At 41.3% G+C, this 24588-nt stretch overlaps 2 protein-coding genes across 11 annotated transcripts in view; one reads left to right on the top strand and one right to left on the bottom strand.

Moving 5' to 3' along the window:
- VTI1A (vesicle transport through interaction with t-SNAREs 1A) overlaps positions 1-11981 on the bottom strand; it is a 274053-nt gene extending 262072 nt beyond the window's left edge. For all 10 annotated transcript variants that reach the window (XM_080403348.1, XM_080403340.1, XM_080403341.1 and 7 more), the window contains exons 1-2: positions 11746-11981; positions 3377-3435 (exon numbers count right to left, since the gene is read on the bottom strand). In XM_080403348.1, coding sequence (XP_080259474.1) covers positions 3377-3435; positions 11746-11839 — 153 coding nt within the window. In that variant the 5' untranslated portion in view covers positions 11840-11981. The remainder of the gene's footprint in view (positions 1-3376; positions 3436-11745) is intronic.
- Positions 11982-12384: 403 nt separating this feature from the next.
- On the top strand, positions 12385-23395 carry ZDHHC6 (zDHHC palmitoyltransferase 6). Its single transcript, XM_080403328.1, has 10 exons — positions 12385-12771; positions 14040-14131; positions 16291-16450; positions 17518-17679; positions 18265-18318; positions 19815-19982; positions 20257-20298; positions 20752-20897; positions 20987-21030; positions 22817-23395. The coding sequence occupies exons 1-10, from the start codon at positions 12523-12525 to the stop codon at positions 22918-22920; spliced, it is 1221 nt and encodes a 406-aa protein (XP_080259454.1). The 5' UTR covers positions 12385-12522; the 3' UTR covers positions 22921-23395.
- Positions 23396-24588: the final 1193 nt, after the last annotated feature.

Genomic DNA, 24588 nt, shown 5'->3' with positions numbered 1-24588 from the left:
ATATAAAAATGAAACCATCTTCCAGTGAATACAGAATTTATAGCAAATATCAGACCACAGTCCATGAAATCCAAAATGTTCAATTTAAAGAGTCAGTATCAGAGACTGTAAGGTCCAAATGCAACCTAACTTTATGTATTTTCACTTTCAGGCCTCATATTACTGGTCATAAAATCCTATTTCTCATACACAAGCAAGAACAGAGCTTAATTCTACTTAAAGGTAAAAACAACCTGGCACTTACTTTCTTTAGAAAACCTACAAGCTCAAACTTCTGTTACTGGTTAAGTTTAAACTCTCCACCAGCACTGGTTTTGACTGGGATAGAGTTAATTTTCTTCCCAGTAGCTGGTGTGGGGCTGTGTTTTGGAGTCGTGCAGAAACAGCGTTGGTAAGACAGAGGCGTTTGGGTGCTGCTGAGCAGGGCTTGCACAGAGCCAAGGGCTTCTCTGCCCCTCACCCCACCGCACCGGTGAGCAGCCAGGGAGGGGGGCACAAGGAGTCGGGAGGGGACACAGCCGGGACAGCTGGCCCCAACTGGCCCCAGGGACATTCCACACCGTAGGGTGTCATGCCCAGTGTATACATCTGGGGGAAGAAGGAGGAAGGTGGGGATGTTCAGAGGGATGGCGTTTGTCTTCCCAAGCCCCGTTATACGTGATGGAGCCCTGCCTTCCTGCCGACGGCTGAGCCCATGGGAAGTGGTGAAGGAATCCCTTGTTTTGCTTTGCTTGTGCACGTGGCTTTTGCTTTAGCTATTAAACCCTCCCAACACATCAGTTTTCTCCCTTTAACTCTTCTTTCTCCCCCCACCCCACTGGGGAGCGGTGAGCGAGCGGCCAGGTGGGGCCTGGCTGGCGCTGCACCACCGCGGCGAAGCTCAGCCGTCTGGCACCTGCCTCTCGCCCAGATCCATAAACCAGGGCCCCCCTTAAGGCTCCTCAAGGGTTCGGCCTCGGGGTTGCTCCTAACACCACCCAGTACACTCCCCGCACTGAATACAGCAAAAAGCTGAGCAGCCACTGGTGTTTCCATTCAAAAACACAACAAAGTAAGGTAGTGCTGCTGCTGTTGTCCATTGAGAGCCCAGAATAAGTCTCCCATCCCACAGGAACTTTTCCACATTAAATTGCTCTGGACAATTGCTAGTATTTTATGAAACTTGTAAGCTTCGTAATTTTATTCTGAAATCCTGGAACTAAATAGAGATTAACAGTAAAAAAACCCAAGTGTCTAAATAAGAATAACCTAGCGTTTGCAACACAACAATTCTTTGATGTTTCCCTCATAAAGGCAAAAACCCAGACAGACAGCTTTTTCTTCTTTAAAGTAAAATTTCCCTCCAAAATGCTAATCCCAGCTCTTCTAGTAGATGCTAGATTTTATACTCAGTTTCTCTAAGGTTACCACAACACCTTCTTAAAATCTTGGTAAAAATAACATTCATATACTCCACACTGGACATAGAATGACAGGATTTCTCCCCAGAGATCCCTTAGTCAACAGCTCTGGCTTGAAAAGGCAGCCTGGGAGTCTCAAAGATTTGGTGTCAGTTCTGCACATAGACCAAATCAATTACACTGTGAATTTACCCAAACAAAACAGACAGTGTTTTAAAACAATCAATGGTTAGTCAATGTAAACAAATCATCTCTACAATAATATTTACAGTACATGAGAGTGTTCTTTCCTAGCCAACTAGGAAATAAACCGAAGTCAGCTAAACCCAGTTTTGACTACTCAAGACAATGAAGCAAACCAATGCATGAAAACCATCAGTAGCAAGGAATTAGGTTTATTTTGATTTTCTACTGTAGCCTTTAGTTTAAAAGAGGATCTTTTTAATCAGTTCTGTTATTAGCAGGTTGGTTCAAATTGATTTTTAAACCCAAGCCTTCACATTAATCACAAACATGTTAGGTAATTGCTCAAAGCCAATAATTGAATTAAGCACCTGTCTAGCAGCATTAGCAACAAGATCTAAAACAAAAGCATGAAAGAAAAGCCAGCACATTAAATGAAGATCATCATTAGGATAAAAGTAGAGATACAGGATTTAATTTTTAATCTTATAACAAATACAAATTCAGATGATCTTTTTCTGACATAAGGAGAGAAGAAATGAGCCATTAACTCTATTTCTGCTCCTTCCAATCTTACTTTGAGTAGAAAACCAAATTTGAATTATTTTTCATCAGACCACCCATGCTACAGTTTCCCTGCACTGCTATGCTTTTTTTGCTATGTCAAGTTGTAGTGAAAAGATGAAAACCATTCCTAGATTTTTACTTTCTTTCAGCTGTTTGAATAAGAAAATGCCCAGAAGACCTTAATAAAGCTTCAAAACATCCTCCTGAGATGGGACAGTAAATTTACTGCATTTCTCACAGAGTATCAAATCAGAGAGGTTAGGCACCTTGCCATCCTCACAGGGAGTCCTCCCAACATGCAGCTTTCCTGGATGCTATTCCAATGCTCTAGACTACAAGACTAATTCAATTCCTAAATGAAAAGCACTAGGTATGTCAACAAACATTCTAGACTTTTTTCCTCCTACACCACTTAAAGTGAATTCCAATATTCCTGTTTAGTTAGTAATTAAATCATTCATTCAAGTTGCTCAACTCTAAGAACTTTCAGGCCAGGAGAACTGATTTCCTTTCCCCATCCTAACAGGTTACATTTCTGACACTAGATAGACCAAACTCATTTGCAAGTAAAAATCAAAAGCAGCTTCAGGCAAGCAACTATTGGCTGTGTGGGAAAAAGTAATTTCTCAACTTTCACTAACACCTTTGCTAAGTTACTCCACATCTACAACACTACTTTTATGCTCCGTCCAGATGGAGAACACGACAGGCTTTAATGGGAACAAAGTAAAAAAAAAAAAGTCACAGTTGTTTAACACACTGCTTTCTTCTGTCAGTGTGGACCACTTGACCTTAAACAACTACGTATCTTCATGCCTCACTTGCTAGAAAAGAAAAAATATCTAGTATTCTACACGACAATCACACAGATTAAATCACGATGCATAGGTCTTACAAGAAAAAAAACCCTAACAGTCCAGGTGTGTAAATACTTACTTTAGGAACTGGATTAAAAGACCCAATCCATAGCTCAAAGCCTGTAGCAGCGTGTAATAGCTTACAGCAATAATGCAAACCTTAAATGACTTAACACAAAATTAAAAAAAAAGGATACACTCACTCCTCTTGGGTATTTAATATTCTCAAATAAGAACTATCTCAAAAATACTATTTCATTTAATAATTGATTAAGTATTCTTAGGGGATCGTGTGTGTTAAATGTTACCACTAATGATCCTATTATTTTCCCTAGGAATTTGCAGTTAACATGAAAAGCCAGAACATACCAGTTCCCTTGCTTCTTCGAGCTGTTTCTCAACATTCACAACCATCTGCTTCTTCTCATCTGAAATAGAATTGTGAAAATACCAATATAATTGTGCTCTTGCCATGAAAGAAAAATATACCATTTCAAAAGCTTCAAAGTTAAAACTGACTGAAAGGATTCATTCTGTTGCGACATCATTGCACACTGTGATACCCACATTAGTAACTAAAAAAAAAAAAAAAAAAAAAAAAAAAAAAAAAAAAGGAGACTGGAGAATGCTTGAAGTCTTGTGGTTTGTTACACAGCATTTGCTAGTTAGGAAAGCAGTTACAGCTGCTCCAGGTGTAAGAGTTATGCCTCAGCAGGTGCTTGCTGGGTGTGTACAAATGCATGAGAAGACACATACTTACACCAAAAGGAAAAAAAACCACCATGGCTTAAGAACAAAGGCTTATCCTATTTTTTTGCAAAATATGAGATGCACAAAACCAAGCATCCTACTTAAAATTAATCCAGGTACTGAAGAAACATGAGGTTTCTATTTCCCTGCTCCTGTGCTGGGTCTAGAATAGTTTCTTTTGCTTCAATAGAAACAAAATGAAACACCATAGAAACTACAAGAAAACCACTGTTTTCCAGGGGCAGCAAAAGTATAAATTAGTAATAAAAGATGCAAATTTTAAAACATTAAAATCAGTTATAAGCTATATGTAGCAGTCGTCATCTGTTAAGTTCCCCAATAAGCCTAATATCCCAGCTATATAAAGCACATCTGGCTTTCAACATGCCTTTAACCATTCATTCTCAGGCAGAGAATCCAACATAAGCCAAGAACTCAAGATTCAGTATCGCATCTGTCAAATATTCTAATTGCTGGACCACTTGGTTTGTTACAGCATGAAAGGGAACTTTCTGAGGAATAGCCAGTCACCGGATAACAAAAACGTCCCCACATTGCTTAATTACTGTGGGATACAGGGGCTTCAATACTGCTGTTTGTAGTGCCTCTTGCATCACTTTGCGCCCCTCTCGCGGCCATCTCTTCCACCCTTCAGACTGTAAATCCACCCATTATCTCAGTGAAGTTAACAACAAAACTCTGAACATACAACCCTTCACACCACCGTTGATTTGAAAGAGCATCATGAGATATCCATGCTGGTGGTTTGTCTGATGAAGCAGATAAAAAGTGCAGAAGTATCTCCAGTCATTGCTGCTCAGAGATCATGATGGGTAAGTCTATGTTGGCACAAGAGACTTTATTGTGTGTCTTCAGACTTCACAGTTTTCTTTTTTAGCCTGAATTCCTTTGCTTCTCTTCCACATGATCTCTTTGTATCCTAGAACTGACACGTTAAAGACCAAAATGGACTATCTGATGATCTCCTTTGACCCTCTGCAAGCCACAAGCCCCTGAATTTCAAGAGGAACACCCTTTATTAAACATATGTAGTTTAGCTTCTCACAAGCTGAAATACTTTTTTTAAGCAAGCTTAGAGCCATAGGCAGGAACCAGATGATGAGGTTACAACCAAAACCAGAAATCCTGCTGTATAAAATTAAAACATACCCTTAAAACAACCTTTCTTAAAAGCAACAGAACTACTTCTGAAAAGGACTATATTGCTGTCACAGCACAAATAAGCTAGCAAGCTGCAACAAGGCTTTTACCATCAGTCAGATGCTACTGTCCCTGCTGTTCCTCCTTCCTCCAGAGGTCAGACCACACTGCTCCTCCTCCATCCAACATCCTTCCAGACTCCTCAGGGCTATTTAACCACTTAATGGGAATGAGCTACAGCTGCATATCATCCATGTCAATCAACCCACTGCCTTCATTCCTCTACATATTGCTACAGAGTTTTTGGTGCAGCATTCGCAGCTTAAACAAGCTGTGTTCTAGTTGAGTCCTCCCACTGGTGTTCTACAGTATCCTGCATTACATTTGCATGGGCCTATCCATGTATCCTTACATTTACCTAAAACACTCTACACTCTTTTAAGGATGCATGAACATCATGATCTGTCTTTCTTCAGTTACATATGTTGGAGCTCTGCATCAGGTTGAGCATCATCTTTCTACCTCTACGACAATGCAAATAACTAGCTGCCTTCGGAGGATACACCATCACTCACATGGCAGACTCACAAGAACAGATCGTATGCACTAGGTTATCACCCAAGAAGCTGCTACACTGTTGTAAAAGATGCGGGCAATTAATTTACAGCACCCAAATAAGACTATAGTCAGAGGTGCTTCACCAAGGGAAAATTCCTCTCCAAGAAGCCAAAGTTCTCAAGAATGTGTTACAGTCAACTGGAGAAGCAGCAAAGACTCCTTCTGAGACTGGACTGGATAAACAAGTGGTCCAGGGCTGATGAGGTCCACCTAAAGCTGAGACTGTCTCAGGCTCTGATTCCACAACATCCCACATGAACAAACCAAGGTGTTTCTGGGTAGCAGCAGTAAGAACTGAACACCGTCTGGCAAAATGTAGCTAGAATAAAATCTTGAGGAAGACTGAAGCCCCCCAAATAAAGGGAACTCTGCCAGCAATACAAGTGAGAAAAATGCACTTAGATCCCCACACAAATTGAAAGTCGGAGCTCAGCTCTAAGTCCTCCCAAACAGTGTCTGCTCTTAATCTTGGAAGAGGCCCAGAATTTCATCAAGTAATCCTCTCTACAAAGCTAAAGCCATGGAAAAACAGCATCTTCCTTGAAAATCTGGAATTCACACTGCCACATCTGGTGGATTACCTTACAGCAGCAGGTATAGGAAACACCAATTTTTGTGCAGCACTTTTAGTTCTCTGCTAGCAATGTCTTTCTTTAATTCCCCACCAGGTTCTCATGATGGCACCCAAGCCAGAAAACATAATGGTTAGTACTTTATTTTCCTAACGTAAGTAAACCCAAAAGAAAAGAGAATCTGCCACTTGTTTGCCCACACGTTTCAATTCTCCTGCCCAGCATTCTAAAACACCTCTGTTCCTTCCTTCATTTGGAAGTGGACAAGATTATGATGGACAAAAGGAAAAACAATGTAAGATATAAAACACACAATACCATTTTATTGAGGCTGAAATAAAATTTAAAAACTACAGCAGCAGCAAAGATATGTACAACAGCAGTTTCAGTATTTCCCTGAGTTTTACTGGATTACAGTTTCCACACACATGAAGTAACCTGAAATTTAGGGATATAATAAAGTTGGGGGTTTGGGGAAAGTATTTCATGCTGTACAGAATCTGTGTGCATTTGTGATTACAAGAACTGCCTAGCACTCCACTGACCAGTAAGATCTTACCTACCCACAAGGATTTTAAGCTACAGACCCTTGGTAGGGAAAACTTACTAGCACACAAGGAGGTCTGGCTGAAACTGCTCCCATAAAACTGGGGAGGTATTCAAATGATCTTCAACAGTTTAGCTAATTAAACTTTAATTGAACTCCAGAGTTGCACTTTTAACATCATCCAGATTTATCAATACACAATCACCCAGCCGATGGCCAGAGCAACTGCTGCATGCGAGGCCTACTAACGGGCCTTTGTTGTTCCTTCAACTACAGACATGTGGATTTCCAAGAAAGCAGCTGAAGTTGTTGCAACTGCCACTCTCTAGGGCATACAATACCATATAGTCCCCAAAGCAAGAAGGGGTGGCAGGATCCATCAGAGCCACTTTGGTAAGAAAAAGCAAGCTTACCAAAGTATAAGTATCACCCGCTCAGTTTCACTTTCCTCTCTTCCTCTAGCCACATCCATGTAAAATCCCAGCAGGAGCATGCTGCCTGGAGCCACTTGCCTGCAGGACTGCCAGTATATCTAGGCCTGCTGTTGGTATCAGCAACAGAGGCATGAAATGCTACAACGCTGTCCATCAGAAAGCACTGATGGGAATGGTTTTCAAACTATTTACTTCCAGTTTTACTGCCAGGATTAAGCTAAGGAAATAACTTATTTCACAGTCAGCATCCCCATAGAAAGGAGGTGAAATATCCACAGGATGATTTGCTCAGAGACTGTAGATGAAGTCAGAGGGAGTTACTCAGAGTTAGAGAAGCTTGCCGCTAATGTAGTAGATCAGGTCAAACAAGTCATGATTCAATTAAAGATCCTCATATTACTAAATGCATTACTCTCCTGTGTCTTAGTAGTTTTCAATCTGCCTACTTGATCATTTCCTTAAATATACTTCCATCATATGAAACAGTGAAAAAAAATTATGACTTTTTTCTTAATTCAGAATTGATAATATCCTTTTAAGAAAATACAAAGCAATGCTACATCAAACATATTTAAATTTACAATACAATTTTGGCCTCCACATTGCCAGACAGAATATCCTAAAGAAAATATTACATGTAGCTTGTATAATTTTACTGGTCAAATTGACAAAATATAGATAAAGGCTGGAAAGAAAAGTGTTTTTTTGTTCCAGGTCAGGACTGCAAATGAAGAAATCTGTTCTGTATCTGTACAGAAGGTTGTATCGCTTTCTTAAAAGAAACAAGCTTTTACTATATTTTTCCCCAGTTCTTCCAGCTTTGCTCTTGCATTAGTCACCCTTTTGTCCCCCAACACACAGCAGTTACAGAGAAAGGCAGAAATCTGCCTACAAGTGTAGAAAGGTAACACAGCATTAATTTGACTTCACAGCCAATGAAGACATTGAAAACATCTGGACCAAGACTGAGTAGTCTCATTGATTGTGGAATTGCTTATTTTTGTTAGTACGTGCTAAGGAAGATTGAGTAACAAATGGCTTCAGTTCATAGACCACTTGCAGATTTTGCTACACTGGCTGAGGTGGTTTAAATGTCCATCACTGCCAGAAGTTACTGTCCAACAGCAGAGACAAATGGAACAAACCATGCATTTCTCTCTGTGGGTTATAAAACCGGGTTCAAGATGCACAACATAATGAGCCAGACCTGAAACAGAGATAGTAAACTCCAGTGCAGGGGTACAACAGATAATGAAAGGTGTAACTTTCTTCAGCTGAATCTCTTAGAGATTGAAATACAGTGCTTTGATTGCCCAGTAAAAAATGCAGGTATCAAGTATCAGAAGAATAGAAGCACTCAAGTCTAAAATCATTACAATCCAGAGGCTACTGTGCTGGGAAAAGACTAAGTATCACTATTTGTGCTGATAAAACTCTCTTTCAGATCAAGCAATCAAAATTTATATAAGTTTTTGGTCAAATGACAAGACAGATGTTTCTCTGAAACACCAAGCAATATTAATAAAACACATCAGCCAATGATCTTCATTCTTCAAAGACCTACAGCAGCATCACAGAAAATCTGTTTACAAGATATTTCTCTATTTATAACACTTCCTTTAATTCTCCAGATGATGTTTGCCTGAACAGCAACAAAGAAAAGACATTTCTTCCCAAGACATGCTATTGTCCCTGCTGCTTATTGTTTCTGTCGTATCAGAGTGCCTTTGTTACACTTCTTGCTGAACTATTTAAGCATCTGTGACAAAAGGATTTTTTGTTGAGCCATCATCGTCCTAGAACACAGGACAGCATCCAGTCCTGACAACACCAAATGCAGGAATGTTGCAAAACATTAACCAGTATTTCTCCAATTCAACTGAACGTGAAGCTTACAGCAGGTCCATCTTGGGTAGCAGAAGGAAATAAACCAGTCACTAGACTTCAGGAGATCTCTCTGTATTATGCAGAAGTAGCACAAGTCCTTACACCTTTCATCCTGCTTCTTCCAGCAGGGAGGAAGAAGGCCATCAGCAATCTCTCTCAAATCACTGCTGCTGAAAACTGCCACCTCACGTGCATTTCTCCTCATGTCCCCCTCCCACCTCATAATCCTCTTTTTGAGGCTTTCACAGCCATCTCCACAAGAACTAACTGGAACTTCTGGTGATGAAGAAGCAAAGATCTTGCAAATATTCCTATTAAGAAACAAGGGAAAAATGTGTATTTAAATTATTTCTGATTAAAATGTTCAGCATAGTCAGAGATTTTTCTTTCCAGGTGGTTAAACACCTCTATTAGCTAAGACTGCAATTTGTCATACATTAATTTTTTGCTGATGAAAGACAAAATAGCCCTGAAAACTGAAGCGGTGCACTCACTCATAAATGTACAGTGCAAGAAGTAGCTATAATACAAGCCAGTCCAAACCATGTATGACTAGCCTCAAATCCTAACATGGAAAAGCCACCTCTTGAAAAAACCAAAACCAAACAAACGTAAGTATTGCCTTATCTCGAGGCCATTTAGAGCAGTACCACCCACAGGGAACATGCATTCTTTCTCCTCTGAGAGGATGGGAAATTCTAAAAAAACCCTTCTAATAGCCACATAAAAGATTCATGATTTCAAAGCCTGCTGCTTCTAGGCTATGTCACTGTTTAAGACAATACTCTTCAAATATCATGTCTTTAAGCTCCAAAGTCTCCCTAAATGAGTAAGGGAGACTGATCAAAGGAGAGGATTATGGAAATCCACTACTACTAAGCAGAGTATTCTTTCTGGTATTGAACAGACACTGATGATTTCCAAAATCTATACAATTAGGAAATTAAATCTCTATTCTTTTTCCATAAATCAGTGTAGCACTACAGATTTTCAGAAGAGGAGCCAGCAGTGCATTTATGATGTTGCCCTGTCCTTACAAGAGATTCTTAAATTTACCCTGTTTAAAAGTGAACAGCCCTTTGTGAGGCAGTAGGAAATACTGCCTTTATTAGGTACTTTACATTAGTCAAGAATTCACTTCACCCTCTCAGGAAATTGTTCCAGTGGCCATTTACAGGTTAAATATAGTTTCTGAGCAGACTAAATTACACTAGTTCAAAAGTTCAATCACAGGAACTCTTTGGATCTCTCTCTTCTTCATTTTGTAAATCTCCATTATAAAACAGAAAAAGCTTTCTATCTCCTAAGTACCTGCAGATTGCAACCGAATTACCCCACCATATCCTTTTTGTTAAGTTCAACCACAAAATAGTGTTGTTAAGCCCATGGAAAGGCATACTTTCCTGTCCTTTAATCATGCCTGTGACTAGTCACTCAATCCCAATTTAACAGAAGACTTTCTAACTTGCTAAGGTTAGAATCAGACATAGCCTCCCAGAATCAGACAGATTTTTACTCAAAATCCCCCTATTTATTCATTTCAGACGTATTTTGGACCTCTGAATTAACGTTGCCCTGAGATCATATGTTTTAGTTGACCACCTACCTTGAATCCTGTTTAGAGTCATAACTTCATCAGTTCATGATGCATTTCCCACTCTAAGAGTAGGATGTTATTCTCTGGTCCTGGATGCACGGTATTTTTTCCTTTAGTCATATGGGAAAGTATACCATTAGTATGTGTTTATTCCCTCCTTATATGATATCCGCTCCTACACTGTAAGTATCCTAAAGCTTTGGGAAATATGCATAAGAAACAGAGGCAGAAATATTTAATGATGTGGAAAGAGAAGAGGAATTAAGCTGAGCTACCAGAGAGACAGACGAGAAATTGACTAGTTTCAGCTTCCACAGGTCTGGTACCAGGAGCCCAATATTAGGGCAGTGATTCGTACGCGCTAGAAGATTCAGCTGGACTGGTTAGAAAGATTATTATTTTCAGCTTTCTACCCTAACACTCTTCTAGACATCATTGTCTCTACTGCAGGGATACATCATGAATCAGACCATGAATGCTGCAGGCTACTGACAAAACACATTAAAGTAAACGAACACTGATTCCTTTGAATCTGCCTCTACAAGTGAGTCACCACGGTCAATTATCCAAATCAAGTATTTTAACAGTAAGCAGCAAAAATACAGATTTGGATTAAATCGCACACAAATTCTGTCCGTGCCAGATGAAAAAGACCCGATTTCCACGCCTGGCGTCGTGGCACGATCGCAATGCACAGCGCCCGGTGGCAGAGCTGGCACAGGGAGCGGCCGCCTTGCTCGGCTCGGCCGGGCTCTGGGGGGCCCTGCGGCGGGTCGCACGGGAAGGGCCGACGCCCCCCCAGCTGCCCAGCAAATATTCTGCTGGGGTATTCATAACGCATCTCTCCAGACAACTCGCTGCTCGGGCGGACGTGCAACCCGGGGCAGGGAGATGACTCCCGACTCTGCTGTGTAACGAGCAGGACAGACACCGGGGTGACGGGACACGGAGACAGGCCGCGCTGAAAGCACAGGGACACCCCCACCGCCCCCCGCTGCCCGGGAGCCGGGGAGGCTCTGGCAGACGAGCAGGGCGGGCCTGCGGCGCGGAGCGAGGGCCCCGAAGAAGGAGAGCAGCGCCAGTGGGAGCCCGGCACGCCGGGCGCCGGCGGCGGCCTCCCCGCGGCACCGGGCCAGTAGTCCCCCCCCCCGCCGCAGGCGCCCGCCGCTCACCTCCTACCAGCTTCGGCACCTTCCCGATCCGGCCCGTGATCTCGGCCGTCAGCACGGCGAAGTCCTGCTCGTAGCTCTCGAAATCGGAGGACATGGCGGCGGCAGTGCGGGGGGGGGGCCGCGGCCCCACTGCGCTCCGCGAAGGCGCCGCGCTCAGCCGGGCGCGCTCAGTCGCTCCACACGGAGGCGCTTCCGCGTTCTGCTACCCGCAAAGGCGTCCCCCCACCTCCGCACGCCTCGCCACAGGTTCCGGCGAAACCCTCCGCCCCCGCTCCAGCCCTTCAACCAGCACGGCCCAGCTCCCCCCTGCCGCCTCAACACCGCTTGGTGGTCTTCGCCTGGGGGCTAGAGCCGCAGCCCTAGGCCCCGTAGGGGCGGCGGCCCACCTGACACCCTGCAGCCCGGGACCCCGCCGCGGCGTGCGCGCCCCGCCTTTTTCACACCGCTCCTTCGGCGGAGCGGAGGCGGCGGGACGAGGCTGCGCCCCACCCCCTCCGGCGGGACGCTGTTTCCTAGCGGGATCCTATTGCCAACGGACCGCCGGGGGGCGGTGGCCGAGCCAGAGGCACCAGCGGGCGGAGGCGAGCGCGGGCTCCGCTGCCCCCGCCTCCCCGGGCCGGCGGGGCGGGGCCGAGGCCCGGCGGGCCCCGCCGCCTCCCCTCCCCTTCCCCGCGGCGCTCCCTCTCCCTGCGGCCGGTGGGACGGCGCGGGGCTGAGCGCGGCGGGCGCCATGCGCGGCGGCGGAGCGGCGGCGGCGGGACGGCGGCGGTAGCGACCATGGGCGGGCCGGGGGGGCTGCGCCAGGCGCGGCGGCTGTGCCACTGGGGGCCGCTGGTAGCCCTGGCCGTGGTGGCCGTGTGCTCCGCCACCGCCATGGCGGACGCCGCGCTGTGGTATTGGCCTCTGGACACTGCCGGGGGAAGCGTCAACTTCATCATGCTCCTCAACTGGACCGTCATGATCCTCTACAACTACTTCAGCGCCATGTTTGTCGGCCCGGGGTACGTCCCTTTGGGGTGGACGCCGGTAAGCGCTGGCTTTCGATCGCCTCACGGCCGGGCTGAGGCGCGGGGGGGGCGCCCCGCGGCGGGGCTGGGCGCAGGGCCGGGGAGGCAGCACTGGTCGCGTACCGCGGTGCCGCCGTTTCCCCCGTCTCCCCGGAGGATGCAGCCGGCCCCGCAGGCCGGGCCTCTCTCTCCTTATCTCGTTTCGACATCTCCGCTTTCTGCTTCTCCCGCTCTGCCGCCGCCTCAGCGCGCCCCGGCACGGCCCCATGCGGCCGGTTGCGGCGGGCTGGGGCCGGGCGGCAGCGCCGCGTTACCGGCTGCAGCCCCTGTGCCAGCCCCGAGTACGGGGAACGAGAACTTCAAGGTTATCCACATGCTCCTGCAGGTGCTGTTGTACGGAAGACTCTCCTGCTAGTATGAGGGATTAGGAGAAGCTCACTTAGCAAATTTAATCTTTTTTTATGTGAGTTGGAAAGTTACATGTTTGTCGTGTGTTCAACGCAGTTTTATAAGTCAAGGTAGAAATTCGCAATTCCTTTCCTTCAGTAATTCCTTGGAAGAGTAGTGGCCAGGGACCAGAATGGTACAGGTTCGGTATCTCAACAGCTGGCCAGAGTTTGTGTTCCAGTGGCATGATACAAAGATTAGTAATAATCACATTTCTACTTGTGGAATATTTATCAGGACAGAGTCTAGTGAGAAGGCAATCCTGATGTAGTCCTAGCAGGATGACTGGGTATTCCACTTGGTGAAGAGAAGATTTTGGCCGCTATTACTACTTGCTGTCTACAAGTCTCTTATCTCCCACCTTGCCATCATCGTTGGTGTGTGTAAGACAGGGAGAGTTACAAACAAGAGCTAGTTGAACATTAATGCTTACCAGTACTGTGTCTTAGTAGTAAGCCTAGACTGGCTCACAGTATAAAATGGAGAGACAAGGTACATAAGCTTTTTAAAAAAATTACAAAGGCATCATGCTGTTTTTCACTCTTGGAACTTCACTATGAAACCCTACTTGCACAGTCACTCTTCCTAATGGAAGAACCATTTATGTTTTTTTAGCAGCAGCACTTTCAACTGTGGGAGATGGCTGTGCTGACAGCCAAGAGATTAATTTTTTTTCTTTTTTTTTTTTTCATCTCCTCACCACCTACCATTAAATAGGGTTGGGTTATGAAACACACCCTGTCAGAAGAAAGCAAAGATGCTTAGGTTAGGAAAGTGCCGAGATACATATTGCCAGTAGAATTATGTGCGTGTCTAACACACCTGTTCTTCTGTTTAAAGGAAAAATCTCAGGATTGCATCTATCTCCAATACTGTAAAGTGTGTCAGTCTTACAAGGCACCACGTTCACACCACTGTCGAAAGTGTAACAGGTACTGTCTTTAAAATTGTTTTAACTCCATATAAAAGCAGCTTCAAATCTAGTGATGAGCTATTAATATAATTTGTTCTTCCAAGTCTTGTATTGTGCATTTTTGAAAGACTTCCATGTGAACACTATACCTGTTTCAAATATTTCTACTTTCTAGTGATAGCTTTTCTATACAGTTTTACTGTGTTTTAGCTTAATAAATAAATAAATCTGTTCTTAACATTTTCTTTTTAGCCTGTAATCAGTTCCTTTTAGAAATTTCTTGACATTATTAACAAAACGTTGAAGTACTGTCAGGGAAGTGAGCCTTGTATAAATACCTTAAAATATTTCAGTCCTTTGTAAGTTCTGAGTCCAGGCATTCACCTGCTCAGGGAGTAGAAACACCTATTCTGTTTTCTTTCCAAATGGGAATTAAATGTTGATTTGAGGGGAAATTTTGGACTGTTCTTTACTCTTCACTAAAGGTTGGTGGGACTTTTTTGAGGAGAGTTTGCATGTTAAGTGAAGCCTTTTGGGTCAACTTTGAAAGTTTGTGCCTTGTTATGTGTTAAGTCTACCAATAGACTTGTTCTGAGGTAAAGGATGCTTTTATTTTAAATAGCTGCACTGGAATTTAGTGCAGCTTGAAAAAAGCAAGCCCCTTCAGCTGTCTGCAGTCCAAGCTGTAGTTGCATTTTTCTTGGGTTTACTGGGCAGGACTATTGGAGAACGTGGTAAAAGGTTACTGCAATGTATGCATTCATTTGTTATTTTTATAAACACAAGATATGCAGTCAGTGTGCTTTTAGGAAGGAGAGACTGAAACTGTAGAGCAGTGCTGTAATTTGGCTGCATCATCCCAAGTTTTAAAATTAGGCTCTTTTCCTAGAGTGAGAATCTTTACACTGAGGACTTGGTAGAAAACAGCAGCAGATCCTGACGGGTGCGTTTCCAGAAGCAAGTTCTTTAAATAATTTATCTTTTGTGAAATAAACCAGAAGAAACTGCAGCACATTCTCCAAATGATTTTGCTGATGTGCTTTAAGGATTTTCTGCCCCCTCATCTCTGGCCAAAGTAACTCATCCCATACATAGCCTCTTGCAATGAAGTTAGTAACTGAAACCATCGCTGAAAGTCTTCCATGCTGTGGCAAGTTGCAGTGCATGAGTCACTTCTTGTGGCCCACCTGAATGGGGTGAGGTTTCTAGTTAAGATCTGGGAACTTCTTCAGAAACACTTGTGCTTATGTGTTCAAGAGCTTGTACAGTGGTAGTTGAGCATGTGGTAATGCAGAACAATTAATTCTTTACAAGGGAGAAACTGAACTTCCTATGGGGAATGAACTAGTTTAAAAGATAATGAGGTCAGTAGTTCCAAAACAATTATTCAGATGAGCTGGATATTTGTTCAGTTTAGTCCTTTGTTTATCACTCAGGTTTGGTACAGGTGAATTGCAACATTATAATTGGTGACCTTTACACCTGTTAAGTTAAATCAATGCAATTTGGGATGTGGACAAATCTTTTGTCAGGTGGGTTTTATGCACCTGTAAGCTATGCCAAAATAACCAGCTTTATTTTGAATACAAGAGTATCTCTTGGTGTTCACACTTGCTAAATAGATTTTGAAAAGGACTTAACAGTGGTCTGAGGTCAATATGTAGCAATTGATGAAACTTTCAGAGGGTCTGCTACTGAAAAGAAAGAGGCATTAACACACTTCTGTCCATGTATCTTCATATGTTCTTTCTACAAGTAGTTTGCAGGGGATTTGACATTTCATTTTCCTGGTGTGCTTATTTTAAAAAATTGGCAGTAATGTTAGTGCTGAATTACTGTGCTGGTAATTCTTACACATCCTGTTCTAGGCCTCTGTCTCCTGGCTCTGGAATATGGTGTTTATTAGCAACTAGCAAGTTTGAATAAAGAAAAAGAAGGGTAATTAGGGAGGGTAGGATCTGGGAGTGCTTTTTGTTTTGCTTTCTATCACTCTACAACATGAAATACCATTCTGAATAGCACCAGAAAAAGAAACTACTGGGCTGATCTGCCAGAAATCAGTGGGTTTAAATAAATGAACGGAGGGTAAATAGTGGAAGGTTAGCTGTCCTTTTCTTTGAGTTTTTTTGAAAAACATCGTACATGTACTTTGTATTAATCAGGATTTATTATTCACAGATGTGTCATGAAGATGGATCACCATTGTCCTTGGATAAACAACTGTTGTGGATACCAGAATCACGCATCTTTCACTCTGTTTCTTCTCTTAGCTCCACTGGGATGTATTCACGCTTCTTTCATATTTGTTATGACTATGTACACTCAGCTTTACAACAGAGTAAGAAAACATAATTAAATGCTTAAAATATTATCTAAGTCAGATGGATAGTTTATCTCTGGAAGTATGAGACAATTCAGTTTCCTGAGAAGAAGCATATGGAATTCCTTGTTATTCTTTCAGCATATATTCTCAGTTCTGCTCTCTGCCTGTGAGAATTATGTTCATTAATTGGAGGAGGATCCAGAGAAAGTTGTTTACATTTTCTTTCCTTCCCCTGCCGCCCCCCCCCCCCCCCATTATTTGTCATAATCATTGGGAGTTTCCTAGAGCTTTGCATTGACCAAAGACAGTTTCTGAGTAGTGCTTTATATAGAGAGAGACAGGCTGTGTTTTGGCTGGCACAGAAACTAGCAGCTATTTATTTCCAACACACAAGTTAGATGCTACTTATTTTCTTTTGCTTGCCACTTTTTTAGAATTGGATCCAGTTCTTCGAGGGAAAAAAAAGTATTCTTTTTTGAGCTAAAAATAAATTAAGTTGCTTTTTTTTTTTTTAAACGCAAAAATTTAACTGCAGCAACAAAAAGCAAAACTTGTTCTGGAATACATCCCTTATTTCAGATCCATGGTTAAGATTGTGAGCTTTGATTTTAGCCTTTGTGATTGCACTGAAGAGCTTAAAAACATCAACAGAGCGTAACGGATGAGGGCTGCGTGTTGCATTTGCAGAGCAATAATGTTGAGCACTGCTACCTGCTAAAGCTTTCAGAGGAAAACCTGTAGTGTTTCCACTGAAAATGGGTGCTGTGCTATGCAGACATTTTCTGTCTGAAACTGGTGAATGCATTTTTGTTAATGTACCGGAGTCCAGATTTTTTTTGCCGTTTTGGGGCCTAACTTGTGGAGCTTGCAAGGCGGCAATTTTGGTTTAGCTTTCCAGCTAGAGAAGGCCTACATCTAGCAAAGAATGTGTTTCTGAAGAGGAAAAGTCTTTTGAATACAAGTTGGGGTTTTTTTGATTACTGTCAGAAGTTGGACATTTGCCTTCAAAGCCAGTTTTCTTATTGGTAACTTGTTTCAGCAGTCAGAATGTTCTGGAGCTGAATGATACTTTCCCTTTGCAGATATCTTTTGGGTGGAGTTCTGTAAAGATTGACATGAGTGCAGCCAAAAGAGACCCTCGACCCATTATTCCCTTTGGACTCTCTGCATTTGCTGCATCTTTATTTGCCTTAGGACTGGCATTAGGAACTACTATTGCTGTTGGTATGCTGTTTATTATCCAGGTAAGTTTGTGGCTTCTCTAACAAAGAAGTTAAAAGCTGTGAATTTTGCCTGCTTGTGGAGCAGAAACAGAATTCAGGATTGATATAGGAGCAGTTGTTTAGAGCTTATGTTGCTGTGTAACTTTTACAGGGGTTTATGTTGCTTTCTCCCAGTCCCTCTGTTGTTACCACTGGTTTTTAATGTTATTTTGCGTGGGAGAAGTTGGAGGTGAACATCTAATGAACTAAGAAAACGGGGCTCTCTGGAAAAGACAAAATACTTGGTATTTCAGGAGTACATGCTCCTATCCCTGAAAATAGATATAAACATGCCCGATATATGGGATATATTGCTTTAAATGTTTGAGATATTTGGAAGGGAACGAAAATACATATTTTAAGCATAAGCTGAAATAACTCTGTGGTACAGTCTTAAGTGTGTAATTCTAGAAGATAGCATTTGAATGTTTTAAATATGTTTCAGTTAAACCTATAAAAGTTGCTTTGTTCATTAAAGCACATTTTTGTTAAATGAAGTTTTCTTTGTCTAGCTGATGTATATCTGCAGAAAATCAATGCTAATTTCACCTAACACTTCTGTTTTAGATGAAAGTAATTTTGACAAATAAAACTTCAATCGAGTCCTGGATTGAAGAAAAGGTAAGCTTTAATTACGATATTCTTATACTTTATTATTAAAAATGTTCTCCACATTTATCAATCTCCTGTTTCACTTCTCTGGATTAAAACCAAAGGTGTCATTTCAATTCATCACTGACTTAACACATACAACAACTTTTCCCTTACTGTTTCTGAAATTCACTGAAATAGATAAGAAATCATTTAATTGCATAGATTTTTCTTTTTTTGTTTGAGGTATTTGGTGTGAACACAGAAAAGTAATTGCTTTTAAGAGACTTTGCTTACCTACTTGGAATATGTGTTTTCATCCGAAACTTGAGTTGTCTTTGCTTCTCGTTATGCCTGCCTGTGCCTCTGTCCGCCTCTTCTAGCCATTCTAGTTGGCATGTTTTTGCTCATGATTTTATTCCTTTCCTACTTGTGATTAAACCTGGGAGGATTTTTCTTGATTTAGAAGAAATTCTAGAAAATAATGATACTTAATCTTCTCTCCTTTACATTTCTTTTTGATTTCCATATCTTTGTAGAGTTTTTTGCAAGATTTTTCAGAATATGGCCAAGCAGCAGAAGCCAAGTTTAGAGGAAGCAAAACTTACTCAATGTTTACAAGCTAGTTCAGTGCTACCAGATTATTGTGTATAAGTCCACAAACATTTCATTATTATCTTCTTGTCTTTCCTTTATTCTGTATCAAAATTGTCATGAGGATCTTGACTGTGTATAAGTACCTAAGTATTGTAATGCCTTTTCTTTGCATGGAATCTAGCTTAGCTGGATCCTAATCCTGTTAGACCTTTAAATAATAGGACAATGGAACATAAATGAAAGAAAATCCTGTTACAACTATACAGTAGAATTTGAAACAATCTTTAAAATTTTAACTGTAAAACATGGGCTGCTAATATGACCCTTCATACACAGACTGTAATACCAAAGTGTTTAATAAAAACATTCTTGCAACAAAGAGAACAAACTACTTCCATGACTGCTCCACTAGAGGTCGTTGTAACTGAAAGAATGACAAGTTCATGATTGCAGAATGTGGGCGATTCAGAGCATGCCTGTATGTGCAATTCTTGGAGGTGGAGTAGATACTACTAAGGTTGAATTACACTCATGATTATTAATCAAAGAATCCTGAGCAGTGGAAGTCTTTGTATGTAACTGAGAAATAGTCAGGCATCAGTCCTTAAAAGAATGCCGTAACATAAAATCAGCATGGAGCAGATTAGTCACTATAGCCAACTGACTGTTCTTAAAGGGTAAATGGGGTCGGGGACAGACAGACCCGATGGAACCCAAACCAGACACACTTCTAAATGTCATGATTGTCGTAAGTAGTTTTATAACCCTGGGTTAGTATAGCAGGAATTTAATGCTCTTGCCTCCAAATGTTTCCCTTCGGGTTTCATGGACCCATACAGGCCTTATGACCTGGCCTTCTTAATGTTTGCTGCTCATTTGCATTTGGTAGGGTATGTTTTTATATACTGCATTTCTGAATTGTTTTTCAGGCCAAAGACAGAATCCAGTACTACCGAACAGGTGAGACCTTTATTTTTCCCTATGACATGGGAAGCAAATGGAAGAACTTCAAGCAAGTGTTTACATGGTCTGGGATTCCTGAGGGAGATGGCTTGGATTGGCCAGTAAGAGATGGCTGTCATCAGTATAGTTTGACGGTAATTGATCTACAATGATATCCCAAATTAATCCTCCCCACTATCCAATTGCCTCCTTTCCTTTATAAATAGACTGACTAGTAATACATATACTTAAGAAACAGGAGTTTGTTTAAATGTTCTCCCATTTTTGGTAGATTAAAAAGTTGTGCTTTTAAATGGTATTGATATTTCTTATGTTTGCTGCATGGTTTCAATACCTGACTTCATTTTGTGTTGAATACACAAGTCCTCTTAAACTAAACACTGCCTTTCTATTTATAATCATTTGTAGATAGAGCAACTGAAACAGAAAGCAGACAAGCGAGTAAGAAGCGTAAGTATTTGTGAAGTATGGTCTGAAATGACTTTGAAATATCAATATAAGTTAATGTAAGTAATTGCTGAGATTATTTCTTGATTTTAAACTTGGGAATTAAATAATTTTTAAATTTAAAATTAAATTTAAATTTTAAAGTTTTAGATTTATTTAAACATAAATTTGTGTTTCCACACGGTGTGCTGCAACCTCTGCTTAGTTAAGTTTGATGTTTAACTTTCTCTGCATTTGCTCCTTAGTTTCCAGATAGTAAGAAATGTGATAATGAAGATGCCTGTGCTTCATTGTTAAACAGTTGATTTAGAATTGAGTCCCTTTTGACAGCTATTTTCATTATGCTGAAATCTAACAGTATGCTTTAATTCTTGATATTTTTTTTGGTATGAAACTTGTCAGCAAGGCTGTAACTCCTTATGACAATATATTGCCATGTTCTGTTCAAACTTGCAGGTGCGATATCGAGCAGTAGAAGATTACAGTGGTGTCTGCTGCCCTGTGACCAAAGGTGTTCAAACATTCTTCACAACACCATGCACTGAAGAACCTAGAATTGCACTGAGTAAAGGGGATCTGATTTTAGCCACAAGAGGCTTAAAGTTAGTGGCTCCACACCTTTATGTTTAGTTAAGAGAACTATTGAGATGAGTTATGGCATCTAATTACCTATTTATGCTTTCTTCCACAGCCACTGGATGTATGGTGAGAAGATTCTCAACTCAGCTGTTGATGGTATGAAGCAGTTACTTTCACTTCTTTTGCTGAAAATTAAAATCAGTTTTATAGTTTTTAGAGATGTGGACAACACTACATGTTCAGTTCTCAAAATGTATTATGACTGACCATAACTGGCATCAACTTTTCTCTCCTCTAAAACCACCTCCGTGGTTTTTACTCTTATATCAGGTAGACTTGCCAGTTTTGATAAACTTTATTTAAATGATTCTGTCAAACTGAAAGAACACTTATTTAGTACTATTCTGAAGGTTGAGTGGGAAGGAGAACACTTCATAGTCTAAGAAAAAGTTAAGACTTTTAGACTTTAAAGAGGTTAATGATGATTTCTCTTTTTGATATTTAAGTAGTGGTCTGTCTTAAATACATTCAGATTTCCTACTGGACACCCCATGTATGTATAAGACCTGAGATTACTCTTTGTATATCTTAAAAACGTGGAGATGTTATGTCTTTGGTTTGGGATCAGTTCCACGGACTTTGACATGCATTTATGAGACTAACAACTACAGCTATCAAAGATCTTAATGATTCTTACAGTCCGCAGAGAGACAACATCACAGCCATCTGCAGTGAGATGTTTGGTTTTTACTTTAGCCCTCCTGCTTAGGACTGAGGTAGAATTTTACCTGCCAGAGGGTGCATTGGATTCCGCTGTCTCTTCCAAACAATCGTTAATTCATTGCATGTACATTCTCTATTGTCAAAAGAGAGGCAGCCAACAGCCACTACACTGAAAGTGCCCATGCTTTTCGTGGGAGGTCCAAGACCTTCACAGGCTAGCAATGCTTTGGCTGCTCACCCCAATGCACACTTTCAAATATCAGACCTAAATGAGTCATTGAAATGAGTGTGTATTCTGTAGTTTGTATTGCACTGCTTATTATGAGGATTAGCAGGAGATATCTGTACTACATCTTTTTTTTTTTTTTCTTTTTACATCAGGTGGAATGTGGTCTGGGTGGGAAACTTGGTGTGTACAGAGAGGCTGGATTAGAATTCCAAATAACATTGGCATTTTTGAGAACTGGGCTTCAAAAATAGGATGAGATATGTTAGGAATGTATAGAATACGACTATTAATAAATAGGAAGAACAACCTGCACTATAACAAGATAAAATTAATGATTAAGTAGCAGTTCTTCTGAGGAAAAAAGTCAATCATAATCTTAAGATGAGTCAACACTTCCAAGAAATAAAAAAGCATATAGTTCTGAGATGCATGAAGTAATCCTTCCATCCTACTCAATATTGGCAGAGATTCAGCTGAAATACTGCCACAAGTGAAAGTAGTTACTCCATCTCAAGAAAGAGGAAGATCAACTGTAAAGGGTTGAGAGGAAAACAATGAGAATATTCAGAGTACTAGAAAATTAAACTTACAAGGGAAAGCTGAAAGAATTGGGATGGCTTACCTGGAGAGGAGGAGGAGACAGGAGAAAGCCAGGGTATGTACAAATAGTAATCAGCTGCATGAAAGTGTGTTGTAGAGAAAATGGTTGGCTGCTGCTTCTGTCCCTGGTGTGTAGAAAGAGAAGTTGTGAAACTGAATTATAGACAGAAAGATTCAGATAGGATATTAGGAAAGATTTTCTCAAGGAAGGTGGAGCACTGGAGAGAATCCATGCATCCCCAGGCAGTGATGTTAGGAATGACTTAACGTGTCCTGCCTTGGAGAAGAAGAAAACCTAGGTAACCTCTTGATGTCTCTTCCAGTCCTCTTGTTTTTCCTCTATAATGATCATGTTCTGTTCCAAGTTAATGCAACTTTTCGTGTCTTAAGGTGGAATAAGAGAACGAGGCTGGTTCCCTAAGAAATGTGTGGAAGAATGCCAATATGACTCTGAAATGGATCAACCAGTGGATGGAGAGAAGAAAAACAGATAGCCTTCTTATTTTTTAAATAAGAAATGGAATTTTTACTTCAGACCACAATCCTTTACTTGAAATTTTCTGTGTATTTACTTTAGACTTATGCAATGAATATGTTAGGACAAGGTTTTCTTTTCCTTGCAGTTGAAAGCCTGTGCCATGGTTTGCATACTTTTTTAACAATAAATAATCGAAGAAGCCATTCTGTGGATTGCCTTCAAGATCCATCTCTTTCATCCCAGGTCAGGGTTGTTTTTTTTTTTTTTATTTTTGCTGTTAAAATTGCATTCTGAGGGTTCATATTTTAGGTTCTTTCCTCAACCGCATCTGATTGTGATGCGTGCTGCTTATCTTTTGTATTTTACTTTCTCTGAAGCTGCCCCGGGAACTATAAAATAAACATCTGATTCAAATTCCAGATAAAATTTGTTACCTGTGACTTTTAATGATGTGAATTGTCCACTTCAAATAAATGATACATTCATATTCACTTGTGGATTTAATTGTTCTTAGACCTACAAGGACTTGTTTATAGACATGGGAATGTGAACTGACTAGGAAGTAGATTTCACTGTTTTAAGTTGTTTTTTAAGGTTGGAAAGACTTCAGCTCTTTTTAGAAGACGGTTGTGTGCTTTCAATGGCAAAAAAATAACAGCCAGCTGTTATCTGCTCCCTCTGAAATCTGAATGTGTGCCCAAGAGACTAGAGTTCTTGATCCATCTTAGGGTGAGAGGAAACAGTGTGCCAAGAATGAAAAGTTTTCTGAACCTAGTTGCTACTGAGTGATTAACACCTTTCCATCTGGTATGGATTATTAGAAGCCAGACCTTAAAATGGAGTAACCTATAAATATATCCTAAATGCAGCAGGCAGTTTTGTTCTCTCATAGTCTAGTTGCATATCACATGTTGAGAGTTTCTGCAAATTGCTGTTTTAATCTGATTTACCTGCACCTGCATGAATTGTTTCAATATTAATTGTATGTAGAAATAACTACATACAGACAAGCCAGCATTACTCCTGTGTGCTCCTACTCAGACTCCTTATCTCCAGCCCAAAGCCAGTTTTTTGTTACCTCCAGCGTGTTGTGTGTTAGTGCTGATGGTGCGTCATAATCCTAGGCTGTTTCTGAGCTATGGCAATGGAGAGTCACTGTTCTGTTTCAGTAGTTGCAAGCAGGTGCTTTGCCCCTCTTGCAATCAAAGCACTTATTTTCTAGAAGCAGGCTTTGTTAGAGATATAGGAGTATTATCATACTCCTAGTTTCCTTGCTAGCAAGAGCTGAAAGGCCTTGGCTCAGCAGGATGTAGCTATTTTGGAATATGAGCAGAAATCAATATGGAAACCTCCAAACTGCATGGAATACTCTTGGTCTCAACTGCAGTAGTTTCTGTTCAGTGTCTGGAGTCTAGAACCAAAGGGTACAAAAATAAGCATGTCTTCCAGCTCAGGAAGCTGGCAGCTAAGGATCTCTCATTCTTGAGTTTTGAAATTATTGAATAGCTGCTATCTATATTACCAGACACCAGTTAGCAGTGTAATAGGAACAGATCAACCGCACTAGTGACCACAGTTGATTGTTAGCTATTAGGAGGGGAATTTGTGTAAGCTGTGGTCTGATTTATAGGGTACTGGATATCTTTTAGTGGTTGAAGAGCACCTTCAACTCATCTGAGCAGAA

The sequence above is a fragment of the Falco punctatus genome, assembly GCF_963210335.1.
Source record: "Falco punctatus genome assembly, chromosome: 9".
Lineage (NCBI taxonomy): Eukaryota > Metazoa > Chordata > Aves > Falconiformes > Falconidae > Falco > Falco punctatus.
The sequence above is the reverse complement of the archived record's forward strand: the minus strand, read 5'-3'. Positions and strand labels throughout refer to the sequence as shown.

Excerpts from the sequence above, each read along its gene's own strand:
- ZDHHC6 (XM_080403328.1), top strand. The coding sequence starts at position 12,523 with ATGGGCGGGCCGGGGGGGCTGCGCCAGGCGCGGCGGCTGTGCCACTGG. Across the intron at positions 17,680-18,264 it reads GTATGCTGTTTATTATCCAG|ATGAAAGTAATTTTGACAAA; the intron begins GTAAGTTTGTGG and ends CTTCTGTTTTAG. Across the intron at positions 19,983-20,256 it reads GTCATCAGTATAGTTTGACG|ATAGAGCAACTGAAACAGAA; the intron begins GTAATTGATCTA and ends AATCATTTGTAG.